General features: G+C 40.5%; 2 protein-coding genes across 5 annotated transcripts in view; both read right to left on the reverse strand.

The window, feature by feature from the left end:
• The window catches only part of CD164 (CD164 molecule), a 14529-nt gene extending 8618 nt beyond the window's left edge, over positions 1-5911 (reverse strand). The window contains exons 1-3 of the mRNA XM_077779971.1: positions 5610-5911; positions 2846-2929; positions 1174-1245 (exon numbers count right to left, since the gene is read on the reverse strand). Of these exons, the coding sequence (XP_077636097.1) occupies positions 1174-1245; positions 2846-2929; positions 5610-5787 (334 nt within the window). The 5' untranslated portion in view covers positions 5788-5911. The remainder of the gene's footprint in view (positions 1-1173; positions 1246-2845; positions 2930-5609) is intronic.
• An 8202-nt stretch (positions 5912-14113) lies between these two features.
• The window catches only part of PPIL6 (peptidylprolyl isomerase like 6), a 32704-nt gene continuing 20076 nt past the window's right edge, over positions 14114-26741 (reverse strand). For 2 of the 4 annotated variants that reach the window (XM_077779998.1, XM_077779996.1), the window contains 2 exons: positions 19634-19769; positions 14114-14827 (listed from right to left, as the gene is read on the reverse strand). In XM_077779998.1, coding sequence (XP_077636124.1) covers positions 14716-14827; positions 19634-19769 — 248 coding nt within the window. In that variant the 3' untranslated portion in view covers positions 14114-14715. Of the gene's footprint in view, positions 14828-19633; positions 19770-26741 lie in introns of those variants that run through there. The other 2 variants (XM_077779999.1, XM_077779997.1) reach the window with 2 other exon arrangements.

Below are 26741 nucleotides of genomic sequence, written 5' to 3' on the forward strand. Positions count from 1 at the left end.
GACTCCCCACCACCCCTCCCACCTGCATGCACTCACTCTCTCAAAATAAACAAGCATTAAAAAAATGTTTCACTTAATCTTGTTTCTAGGAAGTATTACCATGAAGTCACAGGTCTGACACAGTTATTAGTGTTTTCTAACACATATCAAAAGAGATACTAAAGATGTTTGCTCTTTCACCACCTAAACTATACCATATTCACTGTACATAAGGGATAATGGGCCTCACACTAATGAAATTCTCAGTCACAAAGGTCAAGTTCGAATGGGAAAATGCCTACTAAAAGTACATTGTTACAGGTAGTCATTCAAGGTTACTGACACATTCCAGAAACCTCTTTTGCCCTATTTAATTATTATCTATGCACCAAATTACAAACTGACTTCCCTATCCATTTGTAATCTTGTTAGAAAAAATCAGTTGTTTCATCTAGGAATTTAAACTATTTCCTGAGCAAAGAGGTAAGGTTAAAGAGTAATCAATTTCCTCAAATTAAAGCACAAAAATGAGAAAATGAGGGGTGGTCTAGGTAGCTCAGTAGGTTAAGCCTCTGACTCTTGGTTTCAGCTCAGGTCATGTTCTCACAGTTTGGGAGTTCAAGCTCTGTGTCCGGCTCTACACTGACAACATGGAGCCTGCTTAGGATTCTCTTTCTCCCTCTCTCTCTACCCCTACACTGCTTGGGCTCTCTCTAAATAAATAAACTTAAAAAAATGAGAAAACAGAGGAACACAGAAAAAAATTCAGCCATTAACACAAACTATGCTAGAGAATGTGACAATCACCAGCACCATAACCAAGGAAAGTACCAGAACAAGGCTATCTTGGCATATAAAATGCAAATAAAGAGAAGATCTAAACTGCAGTTTCCAGAACAGTTAAAAAAAAAAAAAAGAGAAAGAAAGAAAAAAGTAGAGGAGGCATCTATGTCTATAGCATTCCACAGTACAGCCAAATCACTAAGCTAAGCTTCAAAACACTGTCCTTTTTATATCACTATGAATATGTTATTTACATCCAAATTTGTAACAAGAATATGTTATTTATACCTAAATTTGTAACAAGATTCGAATTATAGAAATGGCAAACTGGATACTGAAATAAGGCTTCCAGAGGCAAAGATCTTCCTCACCTCTCTGGCCACTTTCCCCGGTGGCCAATTGAATACTTACCAGAACAGAATTTCGTGCCATTCACCACCTGGCAATCACTAACTGTTGAATTCTGGGAACAGTAGCTTTTGTCTGTTATGGAGAAGGAAAGACACAGAGCACCAATCACTTGCTTATATTATCTGTGACTTTGTTACTAAGCTCCAGAATTGCTTCCAAAAATCAAACGCAGGCATAAATACTTAAGTCCACACACTGACAAAATAACTTACTTTCTTTTCCCCACTGTTTGGGAAGTATTACATCGGATCCCTCCAAATATTCTTCTAAACTCCTCATAAACATACTGAACAGATAAATCAGAAAACATTTAGATCACAGAACTGTGGCATGACTACTATGCAGGGAAGGTTGCTAGAATCCACAAAGAGGGCTGGGTCAGTAGGGAGAAATGGTCAAGATCTTTAATAAAGGCTTAGTCACCACAGGAGATGCCCGGCTAGCAGCAGTAGGACCTCTGTTCCAGATCTCTGCTTTGGTCGGCTACACTTTCTAAAACTGCTTTCCTAGATGCTCTGACTTGTAGCAAGAGTAAGGGAGACCTTTCCCCAGCATATGCTACAGTAGGGCTTTCAAGCCGCCAAAGCAGGCCAAGTCCCAAGGAGGAGAGGGCGTGCTCTTAAATTCCATTTCATGACTTTAAAAAAAAGTGACTCTTAACCAACAAAAAATTAATTTTACTCCAAGTTAAGTTAATGCCTTAATTTTAAAAGAAGTTTTTCAACTTTGTTATGTAGTGATACAATATCCACAAATCTCACATTTTTTTAACAAAGAAGCTTAACATATAGTTGTAGCTTTTTCTTTATATATACATATAAACCAGGTAAGACTATTTTACTGACAAGAAAAAAATGCAACCACCTTACATTAAAAAAACAGAACATGATATAATTCCATGGTCCTAACGAAAAGCCTTATTGGCATTTCAAAGTTATCTTCAAGTAGCTCTTTATCCCTCAAATTAAAGACTACTCTCTTCCCATCTCGTTCTTCTCCCATATTTAAGTATCCAATTTTATAAGGTCTCTACAGTGGATCTAGAAGGTGACAGAAAATAAATGCCTCCTTTTTCTAGGAAACGATTTTCAGGGAAAAATTTCACAACTTTCTTTCACTGCTAATTTCAGTGCACCTATACCATTCCATCTTGCAAAGTTTTAAAATCTCTCTTCCCATGGGGCACCCGGGTGGCTCAGTCGGTTAAGCATCACACTCACGATGGCTCACTTCATGATCTCAAGGTTCTGGAGTTTAAGAACATTAGCACACAGCCTGTTTGGGTCTGTCTGTCTGTCTCTGTCTCTGTCTCTGTCTCTGTCTCTCTCTCCCTCTCTCCCTCTCCTTCTCCCTCCCTCGCCCACGTGATCACACACGGTCTCTCTCAAAATAAATAAACTAAAAATAAATAAATAAGTAAAAACTACTGAACTTTATCAGTCTAAGGGATTAAAGGTGTGGAGACAGAATGGGAGACCAGAGTGTTTAGGGGAAATGTGAAGCAATAGGCACTTTAATGGAAAAGTATTTGACTTGCAAAATAAATGGTACACACTATACCAAATTTTCTACATAATTTTCAAATGTTCAGGAATGCACTGTAGAATACCTTAAAGTGTTAAAACAAAACAGTTTGCATTCTCAAAACTAAAGCAATCCCAAGACTTCTTACCTTTACATTCTATCCAAAAGCAGGGAGCAGCATCAAGGCTAGCGTTAAAACAGGACACACAGCTATTGCGGTTTTCACAGATATCTGGTAGGGAGGGGCATAGGAAACCAATCAATTGATAACTCATTTTGAGTTTGTACCCACCTACCTTTTTTACACAAAAGTGAGCATTACATATGGTAGTAACCTTACTAATTCAGAGAAATGGTAAAACTTTATAACCCACTGATAGATGAAATGGATTAAAAAATGTTATATTATTTTGCAGGTTTTTTTAACCATAAAAAAGGAAATCCTGCCATACACTCGACATGGATAAGTCTTATGGACGTTATGTGAAATTAGACATTCAAAAAAGGACAAATACTGCATGATTACCCCTAATAAAGTATCTAACGTAGTCAAAGTCCGAAGCAGAAAGTAGAATGATGGCTGCCAGGGCTGTGGGAGGGGAAATGGAGATCTGCTGTTCAAGCAAGGTACAGTTTCAAGTAGGATGAAAAGTTCTAGAGCTCTCTGTAGAACACTGTCCTTACAGTTAATAATGTACTGTACACTTAAAACTTTGGTTGGTAGAGTTCAGGTTACATGTCTGTTGTTTTTTCTTAACCAAACACACACAAATACTTCATAAACGGGCTTAATAAAAATTTCCAAATATTATAAATGACTTGTGAAGCTGAAGTAAACTCGAGAGAAAGGGGAGGCGAAAAAACCCCACAAGCTAGTGAGAAGGTTCAGTACCTATCTAGACAACCCTTGTGTTTTTTTTTTTTTTTTTTTTTTTACNAGATGCTCAGACTTTCTTGAGCCATTTAAAAATATCCTTAAAAAATAAAATTAGGAAAAAAGACTATGTTATAAAGCCAACACTACACACAGGGAAGTCACTGCCCTAACACATCAGCTGTGACATAGAATTTTTAATAGTAATAAAGACTTGTTACAGGCTGAACCCAAGCTCCTGATGATGCCCACTCTGAAAACCTCAGAGATTTGTAACTCATGAACGACCTGCTCCTTCCAGGGTCCTCCATGAATGGAGGGTAAGAAACAAGATCTGGAAGGAGCTACATCCATGTACACATAATTTAACAAGTTAGCAGGGGTTTTGTCAATAATTTAAGCCGAATGACCAACAGACTTTAGGATAGGGCTCTCTCCATTTTCCTGGAAGCTACAGGCCTCCAAAAACATTCATATTTGCTTTCCCCGTGCCAAAAAAAAAAAAACCAAAAAAACAAAAAAACAGTTCTGCACAGAGGCAATGCATTTCAATATTTTATCACTAGTATTCATCAGAGACTGGGACATATATAATACCCTGAATAAGGGGCCCACAAAGTAGAAAATAAATTCTGTAGAGGCCTGTATACTGATAAAAAAAAAAAAAAGCTAGTTGTCTAAAATCTTTTGTGCCTGATGATTAATGTTTGAATAGCATAGTCAATGTTATCTACAATGAACCAAACTTGCTACCTTTCATTTTAGATTGAAGCTGATCCAACTCTGATTTACAGAAAACAAAACACCTCCTTTGCACAACTTTCAATTACAAAAAGGCAATTAACTTGGTACCTCCAGACTTCTCTTGGAAAAATACACACAACACTCCAAAACTACAGTTCTGGGAAGAAACTAGCAAATAGTCAAGAGACAAAACATATTGTGCTCTATCATCTTAAGAACAGTGCAGTTGGAATATCCAGTATTGTACTGCGATTTACTTTACTCATTTAACAATTTTTGAACTTTACTATTACATTTAATTAAACTTTTATAAAACAAGAAAACCAAGGGAAGACACCGCAGAATAGTATGATCAGCTTGAGAAAGAAAAAGAAAAAGCCAAGGTAAATATCTTGACATTTCACAGCAATTCTTTAGTCAAGACGCCAGTTACTCCTTACTCAGTATTAACTACGATAAACAACTACACTAAATTGCAGGTTTTAAATATCTAGGCTCCTTCACCTTTTTACCTTGAACTTATCTTCCCCTCCCTTTTGTGTTGTCAAGGCATTGCCTATTCAATGAACGCCTCAACCGGTACCCAAATCGACTGCAGAGCTTAACAAGGGTTATGTTCTCGATGGGGTTTTAAGAAATCAACAGACCTGGGTTCCAATCCCAGCTTCACAATCAACTAAACTTACGCTCTTGGCAGAGTTACTTTAACTCCCATCGTCTTCTTAGATTTCACTCTCTATCTTGTAGTTTAGCCTTAAATACCCAAAAAGGATATGTGAAGCATTGGGTACACGAATGGGTACTTTTTTCCTTTGCATATAGCAAGACGTGTAAAGTTTTAATTACTCGAATCAAATCTGGGCAAATCTCGAATATATCCCACACCTATCCGCAAAATCAATACAGTTAGATCCCAGGCAACTTATTTTCTCAGACCGAAGTCGGAGACACTAGCTACATTAACGTCTTCAGTTTCTTTCCCTCTTTCTCCAACTTCCGGAGAAGCCTCCTCTCGGAGACAGGACCTAGGTGGGCAAACGATTAACCCCAAAGAGAGGGGGTTCAACCTCATCGCCAACTTTGGAGGCGAGTCGCCTCGCCCCACGACCAACCCCACTGCCGCCACCGCGGGAGGAAGCCACGTCCCCTCTTCGAGCGTGAAGTGAGACTGGGGATTACGAGGCACTTTTTAAAAGCATGTCGGCGTTGGACACTTCGGGGTGGCAAAGGCCACGGAGGCTCGGCCGCCCCTTCTCCCCGGGGCGCTCCCCCACCCCCGCCAACCNGCGCCCACCTTGTGCTGGAATGGTGACCGGCGTTACTGTCAGCGACGTCGGAACTATCTTGGTGGTCGCTAAAGTCGTAGCTGTAGTCGTGTTCGGGTCCGGGGAGGAGCTCTGAGCCGCGGTGAGCACACAGAGCGCGGCCAGGCAGGCGGCGGCCCACGGCAGCTGGCGGGAGAGCCCCGACATCACGTCCTCGGCGCTGATGTTCCGGCGAAAGCTGCGGCGCACTCCGCTCCGTCAGTCCCTCTGTCCCCTGCGGCACCGCCTCGGAGAGTCTGCCCCCCGCGAGAACGCGCCGGGGTCACGTGAGGGCCCCCAGGCCACGGCGTGCGGGGGCGAGGCGGAGCGGGGGCGGGCCGCGGACGATACCAACTGGAATCCTACGGGAGGGGAAACAGGGGCACGGAGAGGAAATCGAGGGACGCTGTCCTTCAGAGCGACTGAAATATAGCGAAAAAGTTCGGCAGATGCAGTTAACTACTTCTTTTGCCCTCAGGTTACCACCAGGACGCAGCTGGGCTGTTCCAGTTCCTGCAATAGACTAAGCGCTCCGACCCTGGCTTGAATGGAACAACCTACATGAGGTGGCGCTCGGCGTCCACCCGAGCGACCAGCGAGGCTGTAAATCCGTGGTCCCACGTGACTTTCTGGGCCTCGGTTCCAGGACCTGTGTCCCCCGGGCGTTGGTTTCCGTTGGGTGCACTTAGGAACGGGACGTGAATTAAGTTTGCGGTGTGTTCCCTCATTCCGAGGGTGCTTCAGCAGAACTTTAGTGGGACCCGCGCTTCTTTCCTTTGAAAATTGGTTTTTCTGAAAGTAACCCCGTGTTGGGATCCCCCAGGGAAATGAAGAAACCACGTGGTTGAGTTTCTGCTCCGCCGCCCACCTAGGGTGAGCGGCTAAAACACCGAAAGCAGCCTCCTGCCTTCGAGCCAGAGCCGAGCACCGTCTACCTCTTTCACACTTGCCCAACCTGCCTTTTACGAATTTTTTTCTATTCCGGCCATTGGTTGCGGAAGCCAGTCAACGCCACCACTACACAGAGAGTCAAAGACAAGCTGGGTTAGAAATGCATCTGGTCCATTCCCACCCCACTTTACAGGTGAGGAAACTGAGACTCAGAAAAAGTGACTTGACTGGAACATGGTGCTTGACAACAGGGCTGAATTTCGAAATGCCTGTTAACAGTCTGTCACTGCTCAGGCTTTTAGAAGGGTGAGCGCCATCTGATGCCCAGTCTCACAAAATACTCACAATTGCAGCTATGCTTATATTGAATAGTAAAAAAATTGGGCTATAAAAGGTATTTTTAATGCAATCTGCTTTCAGTTATTTGCGTTTATCGTGCAAGTTTCATTATGCACATTTACCCTAATAAAATAACACGAACATTATTTGCTTTGTTGAGATCTGCTTTGCTATGAAAAAACAAAAAAGCTGACTCCATAAACGTTTTACCATTTTTTCCCCCCAACTTAAAATCTTCACAACTTTCCAGAATCTAACCAGTGGGACTCGTTTGTACCCTTGTGACTATGAACATTTGTTCTATTAATTACACTAGTTGAAGATTTGCTTGGATGTAAGAACTTGACGATGGTTGAGCCAATGAGAGTGCAGCCAAGTACGTAAATGCGGTCCCAATTATTGGCTTTTTTAGTGAACCGTTTGCTCTTCCCACAGTATGTGTATTGCACATGACCATCTGACACGCAAAGGCAGGCACTAGTAAACTTTTTTTTTTAGGTTAAAAATATAATAAAGTTCTGTTTTCTTCCTGTATTCCAGTGGATCAACTTGTTTACATTCTAGGATAGGCTGAACACACCCCATTGTGGAGACCATTGTTTTACAATTTGTCATCTAGTTGTTCAACTCTAGGCTTCAGATTTTTGATAAGAGAACATTTCACTCTTGTTTTAAGACTAGAAAATCATTGGCTTATTTTATTTTACATGGTATCTGTTAAGCTAGCTCAAGAACGGTTTCCAGGGTCATTTCAATGTTCCATAGCAAGGACTGGCGTTTGTAACAGTTTTTTGTTTAAGTTTATTTATATAGAGAGAGTGTGTGTGTGTGCTAGTATGGGGGAGAGAGAGAAAGGGAGAGAATCCCAAGGAGGCTCCGCACTGTCAGCAGAAAACCCCAGGCAGAGAGAAGCCGGTGAGATCATGACCTGAGCGGAAATCAAGAGTTAAGTTTCTCAACCAACTGAGCCAGCCAGGTGCCCTCCTAGCCCAGTTTTAAATATATGTTTAATCATATATTAAACATTGTAATATTTAAATAAGTTTCAGCAAAGATTTAATAAATCAAAGATTAGTAGTAAGCTAAAATCATAGATTCACATTCTTAATGTTAACACTGTGATTAGGGTTGATAAAATACTAGAGATCCTGTCATTAGGAGGCTCTCCACTTTGGCTATGTATATTTCCCATAACTATCCCCAGGTGATTACATTTGAGAGCAGTTGTTCTTAATCTTGGCTGAACATAGGAATCACCTGGGAAGTTTTGAAAATTCCTGATGCCAATTTAATTAGTCCGGAAAAATGCCCGAGCATCAGGAGTTTAAAAGCTCTCCAGGTATTTTTAATCTGCAACTTAGGTTGGGGTGCCTGGGTGGCACAGTTGGTTAAGCAGCAGACTTTGGCTCAGGTCATGATCTTGTGGTTCATGGGTTCAAGCCCCCTGTTGGGCTCTGTGCTGATAGCTCAGAGCGGGGAGCCTACTTGGGATTCTATGTCTCCCTCTCTCTCTGCTCCTCCCCTTCTCTCTCTCTCTCTCAAAAGTAAACATTAAAAAAAATCTGCAACTTAGATCGAAAACCACAGCTTTACTCTTACTTCTGGAAGTGTGGTTCATAAACCAGTGTACTCATACCTCCTGAAAATTTGTTAGAGATGCAAAATCTCAGGCCTCATCTCAGACCTCCTGAATGATAATCATTTTTTTCAAGATCCATATGTACATATGTTTTAAAGTTTGAGAAGACTGCTTTACATTATAACCTGTGGAGAACCATTCTAGCCTTCTAAATTGCTATAGTTCCTAATAGTGAATCATCTACAAGAGGACATTCAGCAAAACATCTGTAAAGCTTTTATTTTTTTACAAATAAATATAAGGTCAGGGCACAAACACACACACCAAAAAAAACCCTCTTGGATGTGGGTTCTGTCTAGACTGGCACCCGAGACGTTTTTATTTTTATTTTTATTCTGCTTCACACCCTGCTCTGCTAGAGTTTGTTCCATTATGTCTTAGTCCTTTCGGAAACAGAAGGAATCCTTTTTTCTAACATTCTGTAGGAACACCCCCAGTTCAAGCTAAACCACACTCCAGGAGGCTCTCTGATACCCTGCACTAGCTACTGCTTCCTCTGTGCCCAGGGATTCGTTGTGTTCCTCCTGATCCTGTCTTGGAGACCTGTTTTCAGCCAGAACATGTCCATTTCTCCCAGATGCACATTCTGGTTGTTAAAATTTCAAGTGATTTTTGTACTGACTGCTAAAGGGGCACTGCCCTGAGCAGCCCAAGTGTCCCAGTCCCCCCTCACCCCAAGATGCCTCTGTCTCTTTCTGCTCCTGCATGGGGAGGCCTGAGGTCCAGTCCAGCAGGAGCTCGAGGACCCTGAATCAGGGTCACTGTCCCTTACGATCGGGCAGTGCTGGCATCCCTCTCTGCTACCATGATGAAAGTTTCTCCTCACGTCAAAGTTTCTCCTCACGTCATTTTTCCTCATTCTATTCTGTGGTCACATTTTGTATTTTGTAACTTTTTCTTCCACATACCTGCATGGCCCAAGTCTCGTGGATCTAGGTCTTTAATATACCCTAGTGGTTCTCAACGTGTGGTTCTCAACGTGTGGTCTCCAGCAGCGTCAGCCTCATTTGGAACATGATAAAAACAAATGTTCTCTGGCCCGCTCCAGACCCACTGAATCAGAAATGGGGGTGAGGCTCAGGAACCTGTGTTTTGTTGATAGGCTCAAGCATTTCCTATTCATCCTAAAGTAAAAGAACCTCTATGACCTACCACATTTTCAAAGCCCTCTAATCAGTACCACACTTTGTACTTTATGTTGTACATGTTACTATTAGTTTGTTACAGAGGTTTTGTATGATATATAAAATTTATTTGAGATATGGCCTGACTAGATTGGCCAACTTGAGATCCCATTTTAAGGAGGATAGTAGATAGTATAATTAGTATGGTACTTTAAAAAATGAGTTTCCATAAGGGGGAGCATATTACTAGGTGTGATGGAGATCCATCTTAATTTTGAATATATACCTTTGAATAAATTCAATTGAAAATGAACGTGATATTAGGGCTAAGAGCTAAGACTGAGCATAAGAGGGAGTTGATGTTTCTTGAAATGATGATGATGATGATATTCTTTGTCAGTGGCACCTTGACTGGTTTTTGCAGGTTAACATTCCAGAGGGAAACTAATTTTTATTGAATAGCTACTATGTGTCAAGCATCAGCAGAAGTGGCTTCACATGTTATCTCAATTAACCCTCAACCCATTGTGAACTAATGAAATCGAAACCCAAAAGTTAATAGCATTATTATTGATTTTATAAATTTAGTCAGAGAATCACTAAAGTTTTAGAGGCAAAGGGAGCAAACAGCTTCTTTACTTCTCTTTTTCCTACAAATGAGGAAAGTGAAAGCCTAAGTAATCTGATTGCCACATTGGTAGGCAACTGGGACTAAAACACTCCTAATTTAAGATACGTATAAAATGCAGAAACTCAGAATATGGAACTGAGGTTGCCAGACTATTCATTCATTAACAAATAACCGGCATGGTTTGCAGTTGGGGCAAACGAATTCTTTAGATAGAATTTTTATTTTTTTATTTTGTATTTTATTTCAGTTTTTAAAAAATGTTATTTAAATCCAAGCTAGTTAACATATAGTGAGTATTGGTTTCAGAAGCAGAACAGCGATTCATCAGTCACATACAAAACCCAGTGCTCATCCCAGCAAGTGCCCTCCTTAATGCCCTCCCCCCGTTTAGCCCATCCCCCCACTTGCCTCCCCTCCAGCAACCCTCAGTTTGTTCTCTGTATTTAAGAGTCTCTCATAGTTTGCCTCCCTCTCTGTTTCTATCTTCTTTTTCCTTCCTTTCCCCATGTTCATCAGTTTTGTTTCTTAAATTCCACATGAGTGAAATCATATGATATTTATCTTTCTCTGACTTATTTCGCTTAGCATAATGCATCTTGTTTCCATCCATGTTGTTGCAAATGGCAAGATTTCACTCTCTTTGATTGTCAAGTAATATTCCTGTGTGTGCACATGCATACTTGTGCATGCGTGCGCACCACTTCTTTATCCATTCATCAGTTGATGGACATTTGGGCTCTTAACATAATTTGGGTATTGTTGAGAGAGCTGCTGTAAACATTAGGGTACATGTTCCCATATGAATCAGCATTTTTGTATCCTTTGGATAAATACCTAGTAGTGCAATTGCTGAATCATAGGGTAGTTCTATTTTTAATCTTTTGAGGAACCTCCATACTGTTCTCCAGAGTGGCTGCACCAGTTTGCATTCCTACCAGCAGTGCAAAAGGGTTCTCCTTTCTCCACTCCTCACCAACATCTGTTGTTGCCTGAATTGTTCATTTTAGGCATTCTGACCGGTGCGAGATGGTAGATAGAATTTTACATGTTTATCTCAAATCTTCCAAACTAAGAAAAATGCCCAGATACCACACTCCCCTTATTAACATGGCTTAGTGTAAGATACAGCATATGTGTTAGACTTTGCCATGTCAACAATTAAGGCAAGGTCACAAAATTAACATTTTGTATATAAATCCTCAGAATGCCTTTACTCTCTTGTTTGTAGACATGGAAGAATATAGAATTCTTTCTGTGTAATCAAAAGGAGAGTCTTTCAGTTTTTGTTAAGTCAAAGACTTATCATTTGGAGTTAATTGGGATAAGCTTTGAGTCCTTAAATCAGTTTCACCAAATGACATGGCCAAACATACACATCATTCTAATACAGAATACATTTTTTTTTAAGTTTACTTATTTGAGAGGGAGAGAGCACACAAGCACAAGCGGGGGAGGGGCAGAGAGGGAGAGAGAATCCCAGACAGGCTCCACACTGCCAGTGTGGAGCTCAATGCGGGGCTCAAACTCAAGAAATGTGAGATCATCGGGGTGCCTGGGTGGCTTAGTCAGTTAAGCGTCCGACTTTCGCTTGGGTCATGATCTCGCGGTTCGTGGGTTCGAGCCCCGCGTTGGGCTNGTCAGCGCTTAACTGAGCCACCAGGCACCCCAATACAGAATACATTTTAATATGGAAGTATCTCTGTCTATACCTTTATTAATTTTTTTAATGTTTATTTTTGAGAGAGAGAGAGAGAGAGAGACAGAGTGAGAGCAGGGGAGGGGAGAGAGGGAGACACAGAATCCGAAGCAGGCTCCAGGCTCTGAGCTGTCAGCACAGGGCCCAATGCAGGGCTCAAACCCACAAACCATGAGATCATGACCTGAGCCGAGGTCAGATGCTCAACCGACTGAGCCACCCGGGCACCCCCACTGTGTGTACCTTTAAATGGTGGTAATAAGAACCACTGCATATACATATGCATACATATCTGTTATTAAACTTTCTACACAGCCTGGGAGTAGGAAGTGGAAACAAAGAAAGGGACCATGAACTTGCCATCCTTTAGAAGGTTGGCAGAGTTCTACCTTCACATTTCAGGTGAGTTGAAAAATAAAGCGAGCTGGAATCTGTTCCTTAACCAATGCAGATACCACAATTCTTACACAATAATGCTTAATTACCTAGTATATGGGTTCATGGCCAGTAAGCATTGCTCAGCTGCTTGTTATTACATGACTAATGCTTGTAATTTGTTTTAAGCAGGATCTCTGCAAAGCACCAGTTTCATTCATCACATGCTTCACTAGTTGGTGAGAGCCTCTGTGGCAATCCTAGCTCCCCTTTGAGATGTCACCGGTGTGACCAGAGGAACCCATCCAAAGGCCCAGAGAGGATCTGAGGACTTCAAACAGCTTAACCTCTCAGGTTTACTGAAACTCTTCAGAATAGAGGAAGAGGTGATATCTCTTCTTCAGTGTTTCCCAAATCTGGCTATTAGTCAGAGTCATTGAGGAGCTTTAAAAAATAAATACAACTTCCCAGGCCACACCTTGAAGGTTATATACCAGCAATTTGTTAAGCATGCATTTGATGAGCATATACAGCATTAAAGGTCCTATTCTAGGTCCTGCATACAAATTATTGATTCCATGAACCCTCACAACTCCTCTCCTTTGACACAAAGAATTAGAGACACAGTGAGGTTCTTGCCTGAGTCCATGCATCCAAGGAATGGCAGAGCTAGGATTCAAACCCAGGCTATCTGGCTCCATAACACACATTCTTAACACTGTGCTGTCTCTGGGCTGCTTGAGAACGTGATACAGGCGGTATGCTTTCTCCCCATCCACCTCTGATCTTAGTATAAAAGCATATACCAAATAGCAATAAAGCTGTTATTAAAAAAAAAAAAAAAGCAAAGCTTACTCCAGTTGTCAGGAGTTAGGAATGGATGGTGGGGAGCAGGGGAGTAGCTCAAGGGAGGTCTTTTTGAAAAGTTCTATGTCTTGACTGAGATATCAGTCACATGAATCTACACATGATAAAATGATAACACACACAGGGTACCAATGTACCAGTGCCTGGTTTTGATACTGTACTATAGTTGTGTAAGATAATGTCCATTGGGGAACCTAGGTGATTGGTACACAAGACTGCTCTGTACTATTTTTGCAACTTCCTGTAAATCTATAGTCATTTCAAAATGAAAAGTTAAAAAAAAAAAAAGCATATGTCTACTTCCGGCAACCCTCAAGTCAATTAGAGGTCTGTCTCCTTAAGATTGGCTCAAAGAGAGATCATTCTTGGAAGATAGACCTTCCACTAAGGGTAAGAAAAGCTCAATGGCTTTGAGCAGAGCACGAATGCAGTGGCGGTGCTGGTGGAGAGAGCTGAGTGAGGTCACTACTAACAGAGTCACGCACTTCAGTGACTACACAGAGGGAGCTGAAACCAGTTACTTATGTCTTGCAGTGACTCCCAAATGAGTAGTGTCCAGCTGGCTTAACAAGAAGCTCTCAGTGGAGCCGAATGAATGCACAGAGGCCCTATGCCACACTTAGAGACTGACTCAGTAGATCAAGAACAGGGTCCAGCAGTCTCTGTTTTAAAACCTCCCCAGGTAATGGGTTTGAGAATCTTAGATTAAGGCGCATCTGATAAAGCTAGATCCCCAATAACGTCTCAGGAGCGACAACCACCACAGGCTTGATTTGGGTTGAGATGATTAGTCCAAGCTCTTGATTTTCATATGGTTGGTATGGTCAGAGACAAGCATTCTCTTCATGTCATATAAAAACATCCAAAGTATGTGCCCTTTTCTGAATACTGTGTATAAACAATGAGATATTACAATGAATTTTTCTGTTGCCTCTTTTCTATTTGGTTATTTACCAAGTTTCTCAGGGCAGAAATGTATTTTACAGACAGCGTAATTCTGTTACAAATGTTTTAGGACTGGAAGGCCATTAGGCACACTGCTAAATTAAGAATGGTTTTGGTTACAGGTAGTAAAATAATCAACCAATAGTAACATAAGCACGCAGGGAGTCTATTTGTCTCACAGGAAAAAGTCCAGAGATAGGTACTTGCTGGAATTGGTTTCTGCAGCTCAAGAGTTGAGACTGACATCTCTAGTTTTCTTGGCCTTTCCTTCACAGCTCCAGCCTATCTGCATTCAAGACTGGATGAAGGGGAAAGGGCAGGACCACTGGCATTATACTCTTGTCTCACGGGTCAGATGGTATCCCATGGCCATGACTGGCTGCAAAAGAGGCTGGGAAATGAAGTGTTTTGCTTTTATAGTCTCTATGGCAGAGGCAAGAAGGGAAAATGGGGAGGGGTTAGGTGTTGGGTGGGCCAACCTGCAGTGGTCTGCACAGCTTTCAAATTAAATTTTATCAGGCACTGTTTAAATACAGAAACTGCTGATCAGACGTATAATAATAACTTGTCAGAAAATACTGGATGAAAATCAGGCATAAAGATCTCCACTGTCAGTAATCATACAATGTTGTTTTGGTCTTTCATTCTCTGTTGGAACCAATTCTAGATTTTTGAGAACTTGTGTTCCTTCAATCAGTTGCCTGTATAGGAGGGAAAAATGGAAAATTTAGTCATAAAGTTTCACATTTAGCTTCCGTTCCTAAATTGAGTCCTATCTTGTGTAGCTGAGGCTATTTTGTATAAATCAGATTAACATTAGTCAAATATCATAAATAGTTGTAGATGTGTCCGCTTTGCCATGGCTCCTTCACATCTGCTCTGGGATCCTTTCAGTCTGTCATTCTCACTGCTGTCAGAATGATCTCTTAAAAATGGCAATCTAAAAAAAAATGCAAGCCTGATCTCACCTCCCTATTAAAACACTTCAATAATTTCCCATTATCCTTGTGATAAAGATCAAAAGTGTCTACTATGGCGTGCCATGGCCGGCCTCCCCGCTCCCCCCAGTGCTGTCCTGCTTGGCGTGTGCTCCCCAAGTTCTCTGCCCCGGCTGGACTGGCTTCAATACCTCAGTATCCCAGGTTGCTTTCTGGCCACATCTGTCCATTTTGCTCCTGCCCCCCCACTTCCTTTCTGCCCCTCCGCTTCCTGGCCTCCCTTCAGATCTTAGCTCAGCATCACTCTACAGGGAAGTTTTCCAGACCCCATCCCTGCTTATGTCAAGCTCCCTGTCATTTATTTGTATGCTTCTTTGATTAATTTCTGATTCTCTCATGAGGACATGGTTCATACTTTTACTTAATACTCAATGGCCACACAGTGCAGGCACTTAATCAACATTCACTGAATACGTGACTAAAAGTTCAAAGCCATGCTAGTTTGGATCTCTAGATATTTGCCAGCTATAGCTGAAACTTCCCTGAGTGGAACTCGACTTCTGATGGTTCTCCCAACTGAAAGAGAGCAACAAGGGCCAGAGAGTCAGCCCTAAACATAGGACTAGTACCCTTTGCCACTGTTTGGGTGGAAACAGTGGCTGAGGGGAAGGTGAGGTTTCCATTTCATGAGTCTTTATAAGGACATGGCCATGTTGACACTGATCATGCTCTAGTCATCTCTTAGTCGGCCTCTGGCTGTGCCAATCAGAAACCATGACACAGAGCCCAACACAAGGTATGTTCTGAGGGTGAAGAGCAAGGGATAAATGGACAGATTCACCTCTGACCAAAGAGGATGTGAAGCCTGTTCTCCAAATTGGTTTCACAAATGTTGAAGGAACACCTACTGTGTGCATCTCTCCACTGTAACAGGCGTTAGGACAGAAGATGCGACTTTTTTACACTCTGCCAAAGAGGACAAAGCAGCAGCTTGATTTTGGTAATCAGGAGGTTTCTGACCTAAGCCCTGAACAGGATTTTGGCATCCTAAAGGGAGGCAGAGAGGAACAAGATAAGCAAAGGCCCAGAGGCTCTCCTGGGAGTGAGGGTACTCAGTTGCCATGCTGAGTTTCCAAATCTCCATTTCCAGCCTTTGCCCAGCTTGAATATCCACTTTTGGTATTCCAGAATCACCACCTGCCTCTTGTGTAGGCATCCTAATCTGAAACACAACTTGTCCACTCTGAATTCATGATCTTCTCCCCTATATCCTCCTTGTACTCTCTATCTTGGTGAACAGCACCAACCATCCAGTCGGTTCTAAAATCCTAGTTGTTTCTCTAGACCTTCACTGCCCAGTATGGTAGCCACTGGCCACGCGCGGGTATTTTAATTTACAATTTAGTAAACTTCAGTTCCTCAGTTGTACTAGTCCTATTTTGAGTGCTCAGTGGCCACATGTGGCTGATGGCTGTGATACTGGACATCACAGATTATGGTATGTTTGCATCTCTCCAGAAAATTCTGTTAGATATCACCACCCTAGACTCTTCCCGTGACCTCACCACCACCATTTAAACAGTCGTAAAGTCTTGTTGAATCTAACTTCCGATTGTCTCTTGACTATTCTGTTTACCCCTTGCTTATCTGTTACTGCCAGTGCCTGGTGGCACTATTTTTGGCACTGTTATCATTTAGGGCACTATTATCATCGCTTCTTAACTGACCTTTCCACCTTCATTTTCATCCTTTGCCAATTAATCCCTCACTTCTAAAAAGAATTTTTTCAAAATAAGAACCTGGTCGTGTTGCTCCCGATTAAAAATTCTTCCGTGGCTTCCCATCCCCTTTGGGTGGGGATCCCTGCTCAGCAGAATGGCCCTCATAGCCCTTTGGGACCTGGGCCTAACTATCTCCTCCTTTCCGCCTTCCTCTCTCTCCATTCTCCACCAGGTACTAAGCTCTAGCCAGACCAAATAACTTGTATATAAGATGCTCTTCTTACTCCTTACCGCCCCTCTGCAAAAGCTCTTCACTCTTTCTGAAGTTTTATTTTACTCATTTTGATTCCAGCCTTCTCTGGCTAACTTCTACCTGAATTTCAGTACTCATCTCACCTTCTCATGAAGCTTTCTGTGACCCTTCCGCCATTTGGGAGTCCCCTATAATGAAATTAAATCCCCCCCCCCCACTGTCCCCAACATATACCCCTTCTACTTATGCATGTATGAATGGAGATTTTACAGCCTTGTATTTTGATATTCTTTCCCTGTAAAGCCACTGGGTAAGACTGTGGGTTGGTACAGTCTCCCCTGAAGGCAGATGGTGTCATCCATCTATCTGAAGGGGCACGTTGATGTAACAGAAACTAGGGCTCAAAAGGAAGGGAGAGTTCTATCTCACTCTGGACCTTGCTAACCATGTCTGGGCTTCCAGAAGGTCAGATAAACCTGGGGATGCTCTGAGATGACAGGAAGAGACAGCATTAACACTAGAGGCAGCCATACAGTGGGGAAGGATGGTACCCCTGAAAGAGTTACACTTTATCAGAGTATCTACCTGCCTCCTATGGTGTTACTTTTCTACTTCTCCCTAGTGTTCTTTAAGGTCTTGTTTAAATATTTCAATCCAGACTCCGCTGTGTTTTGGAGATTTCAGGGATCAACTGAGATCATAGTTGGACTAGAACAATAAAAGAGGTGCATTGCCCCCCGAAAACCAGCGTGGCGGTAACAACGAAAATGAGTGAACAAGATTCCCGTGCAGAAAGCTGAAGCTCATGGAAAATAGCAATCGTCCTCCATCCGCTGCCCCCCCTAGGGGTCCGCGTTTGCTTTTACTAATGGAGTCGGGAAGTGTTATCTTCTCTCTCCTGTATCCCTGATGTACTCTTTACAGAGCTGGCATAGCCCAGGTCTGACTGACTGACAGTTGTTAATTTTCTAATACTCTGGAGACACCCTAGAGGGCAGAAATTGTGCCTCTTCACTCTTTTCCCAGGACCAAGCACCATGACTGGCATATAGTAGGTGCCTAATAAAATGTTGGATCAGGAGGCTAACAGAAGTGAAAGCTCGAAAAAGATGTGGGGCCAGACAGCAAAGGCCCTGAATGCCACTCTAGACTTTAGGCTGTATGCATCTGGGATTGGGGGTGGTGGTGAAGGAGGAGTCATTAAACCTTTTAAAGCAGTCATGTCTGTGTTGAGAAAGGTACCTTTTAGAAAGATATGAAGGATCACCTAAGGAAGAAGATGTTTAAATGATCCAGGAAATTGTGAGGGTTATTTGAATTTCAAAATAATTGAAGAATGTATTTTCAAAATCAGAATGCAGCGTATTAGGATCCGGGAAAATAGAAGACAACACATTATTTTAGGTTATGCATCGATCAATATAAAGTCATCTTTTTTAAAAAAGAAATTTCCTTTGAATGAAAATATACTTTCTGCTTTTTCAGTCTAGAAATATCACTTGCATTACAGTGAAGGAATAATTGTGGTTAAAATTAAAACTGCTATGAAATTTCATGGGAAGAAGAGTCCGCAATTATCACTATGGAGCGGCTGGAATAATCTAATACTTATTCAGAAAAGTTCTAATGCTCTGCATCATTTCAGGGAAGACCAAGTGAACTTCAACTTATATTCACTTCACGAATCAAACAGACATCACTGGAATGGTAAAAGAGTATAGTACATTTATCACTCATTTTAGGTCCACATGCTTATAAACAACTTGCTAATAGTATTCTAATAATTATGACCTGAGATGTTTCCGTATTTCGAATTGTTCAGTTAAAAAAGTTACTTATAATTTGGATAGTTTTCATCTATCTCTTCACAGTGTTCATATACAGTACTTAAATGGCTTCACCTCACTTCTGTATCTAGATGTATCTACATTATCAAGCACTATAGTATTATTCATAATAAATAAGAATGATAATATCCTTGAGGCTGAAGATAGAAAGATGGATGGATGGTCAGAACATTACAATGACTGTGCCTAAATGGTTTCTGTAGTTTGTTTGTTTTTAAGTAGGCTTCACGCCCAGCACAGAGCCCAAAGCGGGGCTTAAAACTCATGACCTGAGACCAAGACCTGAGCCGAGATCAAGAGTCAGACACTTAAACAACTGAGCCACCCAGGTGCTCCTCTGTGAGAATTTCACAAAAAGCTTGCTGTTTATAAAAAACATTCTAAATGTTTGTCTATATTTATATTATTTTTGCTTTTAAATTCTATCTCCAGTTACTCATAAACTATATACCAAATCTTTTGGAACCACAGTTTTACATATATAAGTATTATAAAGTTTTTGTTTAAAGTTTATTTATTTTGAGAGAGAGAAAGAGAATGAGCAGGGCAGGACAGAGAGAGAGAGAGAGAGAGAGAGAGAATCCCAAGCAGGCTCTGTGCTATGAATGCAGAGCCCAACATGGGGCTTGAACCCATTAACCATGAGATCATGACCTGAGCCGAAACAAGATTCAGGTGCTCAACTGACTGAGCCACCCAGGCACCCCCATATATGAGTATTATATAGACAAACATACAATGCACATACCCAAAAGCTACATATTTTCTATCTAGATAGGGTGTTGGTTGTAACGTGATGTAGAATTGTGACCCGTTGCTGTGACGGCCTTTGTTGACCATTCCAAGAACTCCCCTTTTATCATGAGGAACTGAAAAGTTTTCATCTAGAAAATACAATAAACAGTAGAGGTCATTAAAATATTTCCAAATTGTGAATATTCTATTTGTTTCATACTTAACTGTGCTGTTAAAAAAGATAAGCTATAAAGTCTTATTAGAACTATTTGAACATTTCTTTACCTTTAGTTTATCATTACTGTAGCTAAAAACAAGTATGCTAAGAAAGTTAATAATGTAAAAGGAAGTACTTTAATTAATAATGTAAAAGGAAGTACATTGCTGAGGAATAAAGGTCAGCGAATTTTCTTGTGCTGTTTTGGCAACAGTCTTCATAATTTAGCTTACCAGTGTGATCATTAAAAATATTCCCTTTGAGAAGGCTTTCAGATATGACCCTTCCCCTCACAGCATCTTATACAGACCTCTGTGGTAGTCTTTATAACACTGTGTTAATTGTTTACATGGTAAAATGTATATGCAGGCAGGGACTTTGTCTCAATATAACTTAACTCTTAGGACCTCCTAGCACCTTAACTGGCATATATGTGGTCTTAAATGTTGATGATGAAAGTTCATGCTGATTTTTAGTCTTCAAATAAATTTTAATCTCAAACCATCTATGGACCAAGTGGAAAGTGATTTTTTTTTTTTTAGAGTAAGGTTAACAAGCAAAGAGAATTGTATGTTGGTAAATTAGGTTACCATTTTCAGGAAGTGCCATTTCTCTCACGAAATATGATTGGCTTCCAAACTCAAAATACAGAAGGAAATAGTAGAGGAGAAATTCACTAAAAGTTTTCAGTCAATAACTTTATAAAATTCTGGGAATGATTGAGAGATATGAACAATAACTGTCAATAAGATTTTGTTAAACTGCAGTTGCTAAGTATTGTAAGTTTCAAAACTAAACCAACTAAGCAACTAAGCCATATCTGTGGTAGCTACTTTTAGCTTGTTAAGTTGCAAACTGAGTAAAAACCTCTGAAATCTCATGAAATGCAAATAAAGCATTTTTGTACAAATGTGTCTATATAATTACCTTGATGCTCCATATCCATTTCAGGGGAATCAAGAAATAATCCATTAATTTTACAGAAAATCACATGGAATAGAAATCTGCCCAAAGATTCAGAGTTTTACCAAAACAGCATTTGTCATTGTTCGTAGATATTATGATAAACTTTTTCCTTAATTCTGTAAGCAATATGAACATTTGTAGAGTTGTAACATGTTTACATTCTGTGATTATGGGAGAACTTTTAAAGCTTAATTAACTTAGTTAACTTTTTAAAAGTTAATGTATAGGTATAGGCAGCCCCTGACTTACAAATTTAGTGTGTTCACCTCAAAAAAAAAATGTGTGAAAATTAAATAACTATGTTAACAGTTGTTTTAACAGAGTGTTGATGTGGAATGTAGGGACCTGAGGCTGTGTTGCTTCTCGATCGGCAGAGGGGAACCAGTCAGTGACGGTGCCACAACCTGGTAAAGTCCGTGGGTAGAATTTGACCTCCTGCTTCTGGGAAGCATCCAACTGAGGGTAGGGGAGCCAAGGCCCCGCCCCCCTTCTTGTTCTTTACCCAGTTACTGGTGGAAGCCTTTGCCACGAATAACAGGTGGTGGTGACCCTTCCCATATAAACTTGGCACAAGCTGTACCTAGGACTGTTGGTACCTGCTTCACAGCTCACAGGGAATGAACGCGCGGCCCCCAGCTGTGCTGGAGCATCTTATCCACTTAAAGACGGGAGCCAGGGGCCTAATAGAGTTCAAAATAAAACTCTGTCCTTAGAGAAGCTTTCCTGTAAAATGGATATCCAAATAGAATATTTACATTAATAGAGAACTATTTTCCTACAAGTAACAATATTAAGAAGGAGGATGAAAATCCCAGGCTTAATTCAACATTTGTTCATTTGACAAATAGTTTTTGAAAGATTTTTAAGTTTATTTATTTTGAGAGAGAGAGAGAATACAAATGGAGGAGGGCCAGAGAAAGAGGGAAAGAGAGAATCCCAAGCAGGCTCCGCACTGGCAGCATGGAGTCCAAGGTGGGGCTCAAACTCACAAACTGTGAGATCATCACCTGAGCTAAAATCAAGAATCAGACGCTCAACCAGCAAGTCACCCAGGCGCCCCTTGACAAATACTTTTTGAATGTCTAGTGTATTCTGAATGCTAAGTGTGGAGCTTAACACTTTTGATTTACATTAAAAAATGTAAAAGTTCTCCTATAATCACAGAATGTAAAAATGTTACAACCCTACAAATTTTCTTATTGATTACCAAATTAAAGAAAATTTTATCATAATATCTAAGAACAATGACAAATGCTAGTTTGGTAAAACTCTGAATCTTTGGGCAGATTTCTATTCCATGTGATTTTTTTTTGTAAAATTAATGGATTATTTCTCAAAAATATAAATTTTTTTGAGGACAGGAAAAAAAAAGACTGATCATTAAATCAACCAAACCTTTTTTATTTTTTCCCTCACTTTGTCTGAGTGAGTTAACTGTTATAGATTATTTTAACTCTATCACTAGCCCTGAATGGAAAAGAAAAATTTCAACAACATATCGAAAAAAAAAAAGTTTTGAAGTAGGAGGAACAAAAAAGATCTTTTTTATAGCGGGGCAAAAATAGGAAAATTTTAAAATTTGAGTGCTGGCTAACTTAGCATGATCAGTAATAGTTTTATTTTTAGGTCATGCTAATCGAGGCATGAAAGGAAGTTTAAAAGAGATGGTAGGAACTCAAACCTTTTCATTACCTAGTCGGTGACTCAGGAGTTCCTGCCTCTGCCCTTTACCATAAGATATGCAAGATACAGAATCTAGTTACTGCTCTGTGGTCAAAACCAGCATCATTTGTAATACACAACATTAAGGGTACAAAGTAACTGAACTAGAAATCAGAATTTATGGGCTGAAGAAAATCAGTTTCTGAATTTGTTTAAAATAAAGCTCATTCCGATGGTTATAAAGGAAGCAAATACTGTAAGTCTGAGAAAACTGCCATGCATTCTCTCTGATAAAAATATACTCAGACAATTTAGGACATTTCCGTATAATTTGCTGATGGCAGCAATATCAAGTACAAATCTGACCTGAATCCAGCAATATCAATTCTGTAAACCCAGTGTTCTCCTTTTACCATCCTATTTAACTAATAATAGTCACTCACTAATTATTTGCTATTATATAAAAGCACATGAAAGTGTGCTACTTAGTATGTTTTAATTGTTGCTTTTAATGAAGCATTTGTTTGTAAGCATGTTGACTATGTGTGTGACATTAGGAATGAATAGCCAGCATTCACGAACACTTGAGTGGATACAGTATATTTATAATATTAAACACTAGTGAAAATGAGAGAATTCCAGCTTTCATTTTCATAGACAACATGAATGAATTTCATTGGTAGTGATGAACAAAAGAAGTAAGACACACAAAGAATGCCTATAGTATGATTCCATTTACATAAAATTCGGACATAGGCAAAATTTATATTGTTTAGGAATATATAAATGGGTTTTACCATTTATATCATTTACCAAATGATAGTTTTACCAACTATCAAGAAAAGCAAGGAAAAAGTCAGGCTAATGATTACCTCTGAGAGAGGTGGAGTTATTGCTGAGGATGGGGTCCTTCTGGCATGTTGACAATTTTAATTTCTTGACAAGGATGATAATATGGGGGGTTGCTTTATAATAATGTTTTAATTGTACAAATGTACTTTCTATATATAAATCTAACAGTTAAAAAAAAATACCCCTTAAATGGCTACCCAGACCATACTATCTTCAGTTCTCATTTCTAATAAAAAATACTTTTGTATAACTTTTAGTTGCATTATTGAAAATTGACAGTACATCAGGTTCTTTGCCTTTTATTAATGTCCACTTTCATTTAAAGACAAGGAGACCTAAGAACTGGACAAATGGATCATAAGTTCTGTATCTGTGAATTAGGGCAAAAGCTAATATTAAGAAACTGGTCTATTTAATGTAACAAGGATAATACAGTATTTAAAAAATATATACCTTTTTTCTTTTCTTTTCTTTTTTTTTTTTTGTATAAATGACATTTTATCTAGTTAGCCCAAACTACCTAGTCGCCAATCCTTGGCCAGTGAGAAGGATTAGGAATATTATACAAGGAATGCAAGGAGAAAAGGGTTAATATTCAGTTTCTAACATTCAGAATAGGATTTGGGAAGACAATTTAAAAAATGATGATTCAAAACAAAGCAAAACAGACATTCTCCAAGTTAAAAAAAAATGATAAACCAATTTGTAATATAATCATCCAGTTAAATTATTATTTATTTCATTCTTTTAAATTCACTATGTTAAGCTTAATAAATGTGAGTGTTGTGGTTGTAGTTTTGGGTGCTTTTTTGTTTTCTTTGTTTTTTGGGGTTTTTTTGTTTTGTTTTGTTTTGTTTAGCAAGCCCTGGGTTTCAATTCTTCAGCTCATGGTAATAAGGTTCAATGAAAGATGCAGAAGAAGGCCTGACTGTCCGACGTGTAAATATCCCACAGGGCGTGAAAGAGGGAGGGAAACCCATGTTTTGCTGTTCTGAGCACAGTCCTCCTCTCTCCCTCAGAGGGATCTCTCATTTTCATTTGATGGCTTGCTGAATTTCTAATTCTGCACCTGCAGACATAGTGAGTAATGGAGTCTTCCCTAAACACACTGGGCCTCCGCAGGCACCAGAGGACAGCCAGGCCTCCTTTTGGAGACTAAATCTCCCCAACAGTCTAAGCATACGAGTGAGGGATAATCAGCGGAGGTGCAGTGCACGGTTGTCCAGGGGGCGGGCAGGGAGATGAGCTAAGAGCTGCGTCTCCTGCTGGACAGAAGGCCTAAGTTGTGTGAGCCTGTGCCTCCCAACAGGAGTCTGGGTGATCTGACAGCAGCTGTGGGGTGGAGAGAGACGGTGGATTCTCATCGGGGATTAAGCGTATCAAGAAAGCTTCCAGGAACGTCCCTTCCCCATCTGCAGTGTTTTATTTTAAGACCCAACTCAAAAGCTACTCTGGGCCACCGCCCCCAACTCTCCCAGGCAGCTGTTGGCTCTTTCCCACAGCACTCCGTTCTTCCTCTGTAACGGCGATTGGCACAGTGCCTGTAGCTAATCTGTCGAAATATCTGTCTGCAACAAACCTAAAATCCTTGAGGCCTGAAGCTTGGTCATATCATCTTTCTTTCCTAAGGCCCTACCACCATGTAGGCCTCTAACTAGGGGTTTACTGTTTTATTAATGAGTAAGTAAATAAAAGGTGTCACTTGGATGGCTTCATTTGATAAAGCTCGCTCCACATGAATTTAGAAGAAAAATGACTTCTTTTTTTTTTTTTTTATTTCTAGGAGAGAGAGAGACAGCGTGAGCAGGGGAGGGTCAGAGAGAGAGGGAGATACAGACTCTGAAATAGGCTCCAGGCTCTGAGCTGGCAGTCAGCACAGAGCCCGACGCGGGGCTCGAACTCACGAACCGCAAGATCATGACCTAAGCAAAAGTCAGTACGCTTAACCGACTAAGCCACCCAGGCGCCTCTCCCTTTTTTTTTAAAGATTTTTTTTTTTTTTTAATTTATTTCTGAGAGAGAGAGAATGAGAGACAGCATGAGCAGGGGAGGGTCAGAGAGAGAGGGAGACGCAGAATCTGAAACAGGCTCCGGGCTCTGAGCTGGCTGTCAGCACAGAGCCCAACGCGGGGCTTGAACCCACAAACTGCGAGATCATGACCTGAGCTGAAGTCGGAGCTTAACCGACTGAGCCACCCAGGTGCCCCGAAAAATGACTTCTCCTTTTCCTTTCACTTTGGTATTAGTTCAATATTATTAAAAAAACAAAACAAAACACCTTTTCATTGTATTTAAATATAGACACATATGTAAAAGCTATAGAAAATTAATGTATAGTTATAATTATTATTATATGCCAAGCACCCTTGTAATCCCCACTCAGGCCAAGAAAAACTTTTCCAGCTTCCCCTAAAGTGCCTTGAATACTTCAAAAGTAACTACTCCCCTGACTTTTACATACTCTCATACTTAATGTTTCCTTATACAGTTAGCCCTTAAAGCAACACTACTTTGATCTGTGGGGATCCACTCATATGTGGATGTTTTTCAATAAATACAGTACAGAACTGTAAATGTATTTTCTCTGCCTTATGATTTGCTTAACATTGTTTTTAAGTTTATTTATTTATGGAGGGGGGGCAGAGAGAGAGAATCCCAAGCAGGCCCAGCACACACAGCATGACATGGGGCTCAAACTCATGGATCATGAGGTCATGACCCAAGCTGAGACCCAGAGTTGGACAATTCATCAACTGAGCCACCCAGATGCCCTGGCTTCCTTAACATCTTCTTTTCTGTAGCTTTTTCCATTGTAAGAATACTGTACATAATACATAAAACATACAAAATATGTGTTGACTGTTTCTGTTTTTGGTAAAGCTTCAGGTCAACAGTGTTAGTAGTGAGTCAACCGCTAGTAGTACCTACCAAGCAGTATGTTAGTCTTTGCCATTTTTAAATGGTTGTAATGCCTTTTAAGTCTCCCTTAATCTTCAAGTTCTGCCTCTCTCCCCTTTACTCACTTTTATCTGTTAATGAACCTGAGCTGTTTAACCTCTAGAATTTTTCCCAGTCTGAAGTTTGCTGATTACACACCCATGGCACAGTTCAGTATGTTGCTCTGCTTTCTGTCCTGTCCTTTCGGCTATAATACTTGTGTTGAAAACGCAAGTTTGTTTCAACTTGATTGAAAGATTAGGGAACAACTGAGCATAAGGAATCTCAACCATGTTTATGTGCAATGTCTAGGAGAAACACCAGGGAAATGTGCCAAATGGCACCCAGCTGAACCAAGCTGCCCAGGTACACACACACCTCAGACATCTCACAGGTCAGTCACCACGTATGAGTATGAACAGCATCCACCCACATCTGTTGTTACAGCTTGCTTCCAATTTCAGAGAACCCTCCTCCTACTTCATAG

This window comes from Crocuta crocuta, unplaced genomic scaffold (assembly GCF_008692635.1).
Source record: "Crocuta crocuta isolate KB4526 unplaced genomic scaffold, BGI_CrCroc_1.0 scaffold147, whole genome shotgun sequence".
Lineage (NCBI taxonomy): Eukaryota > Metazoa > Chordata > Mammalia > Carnivora > Hyaenidae > Crocuta > Crocuta crocuta.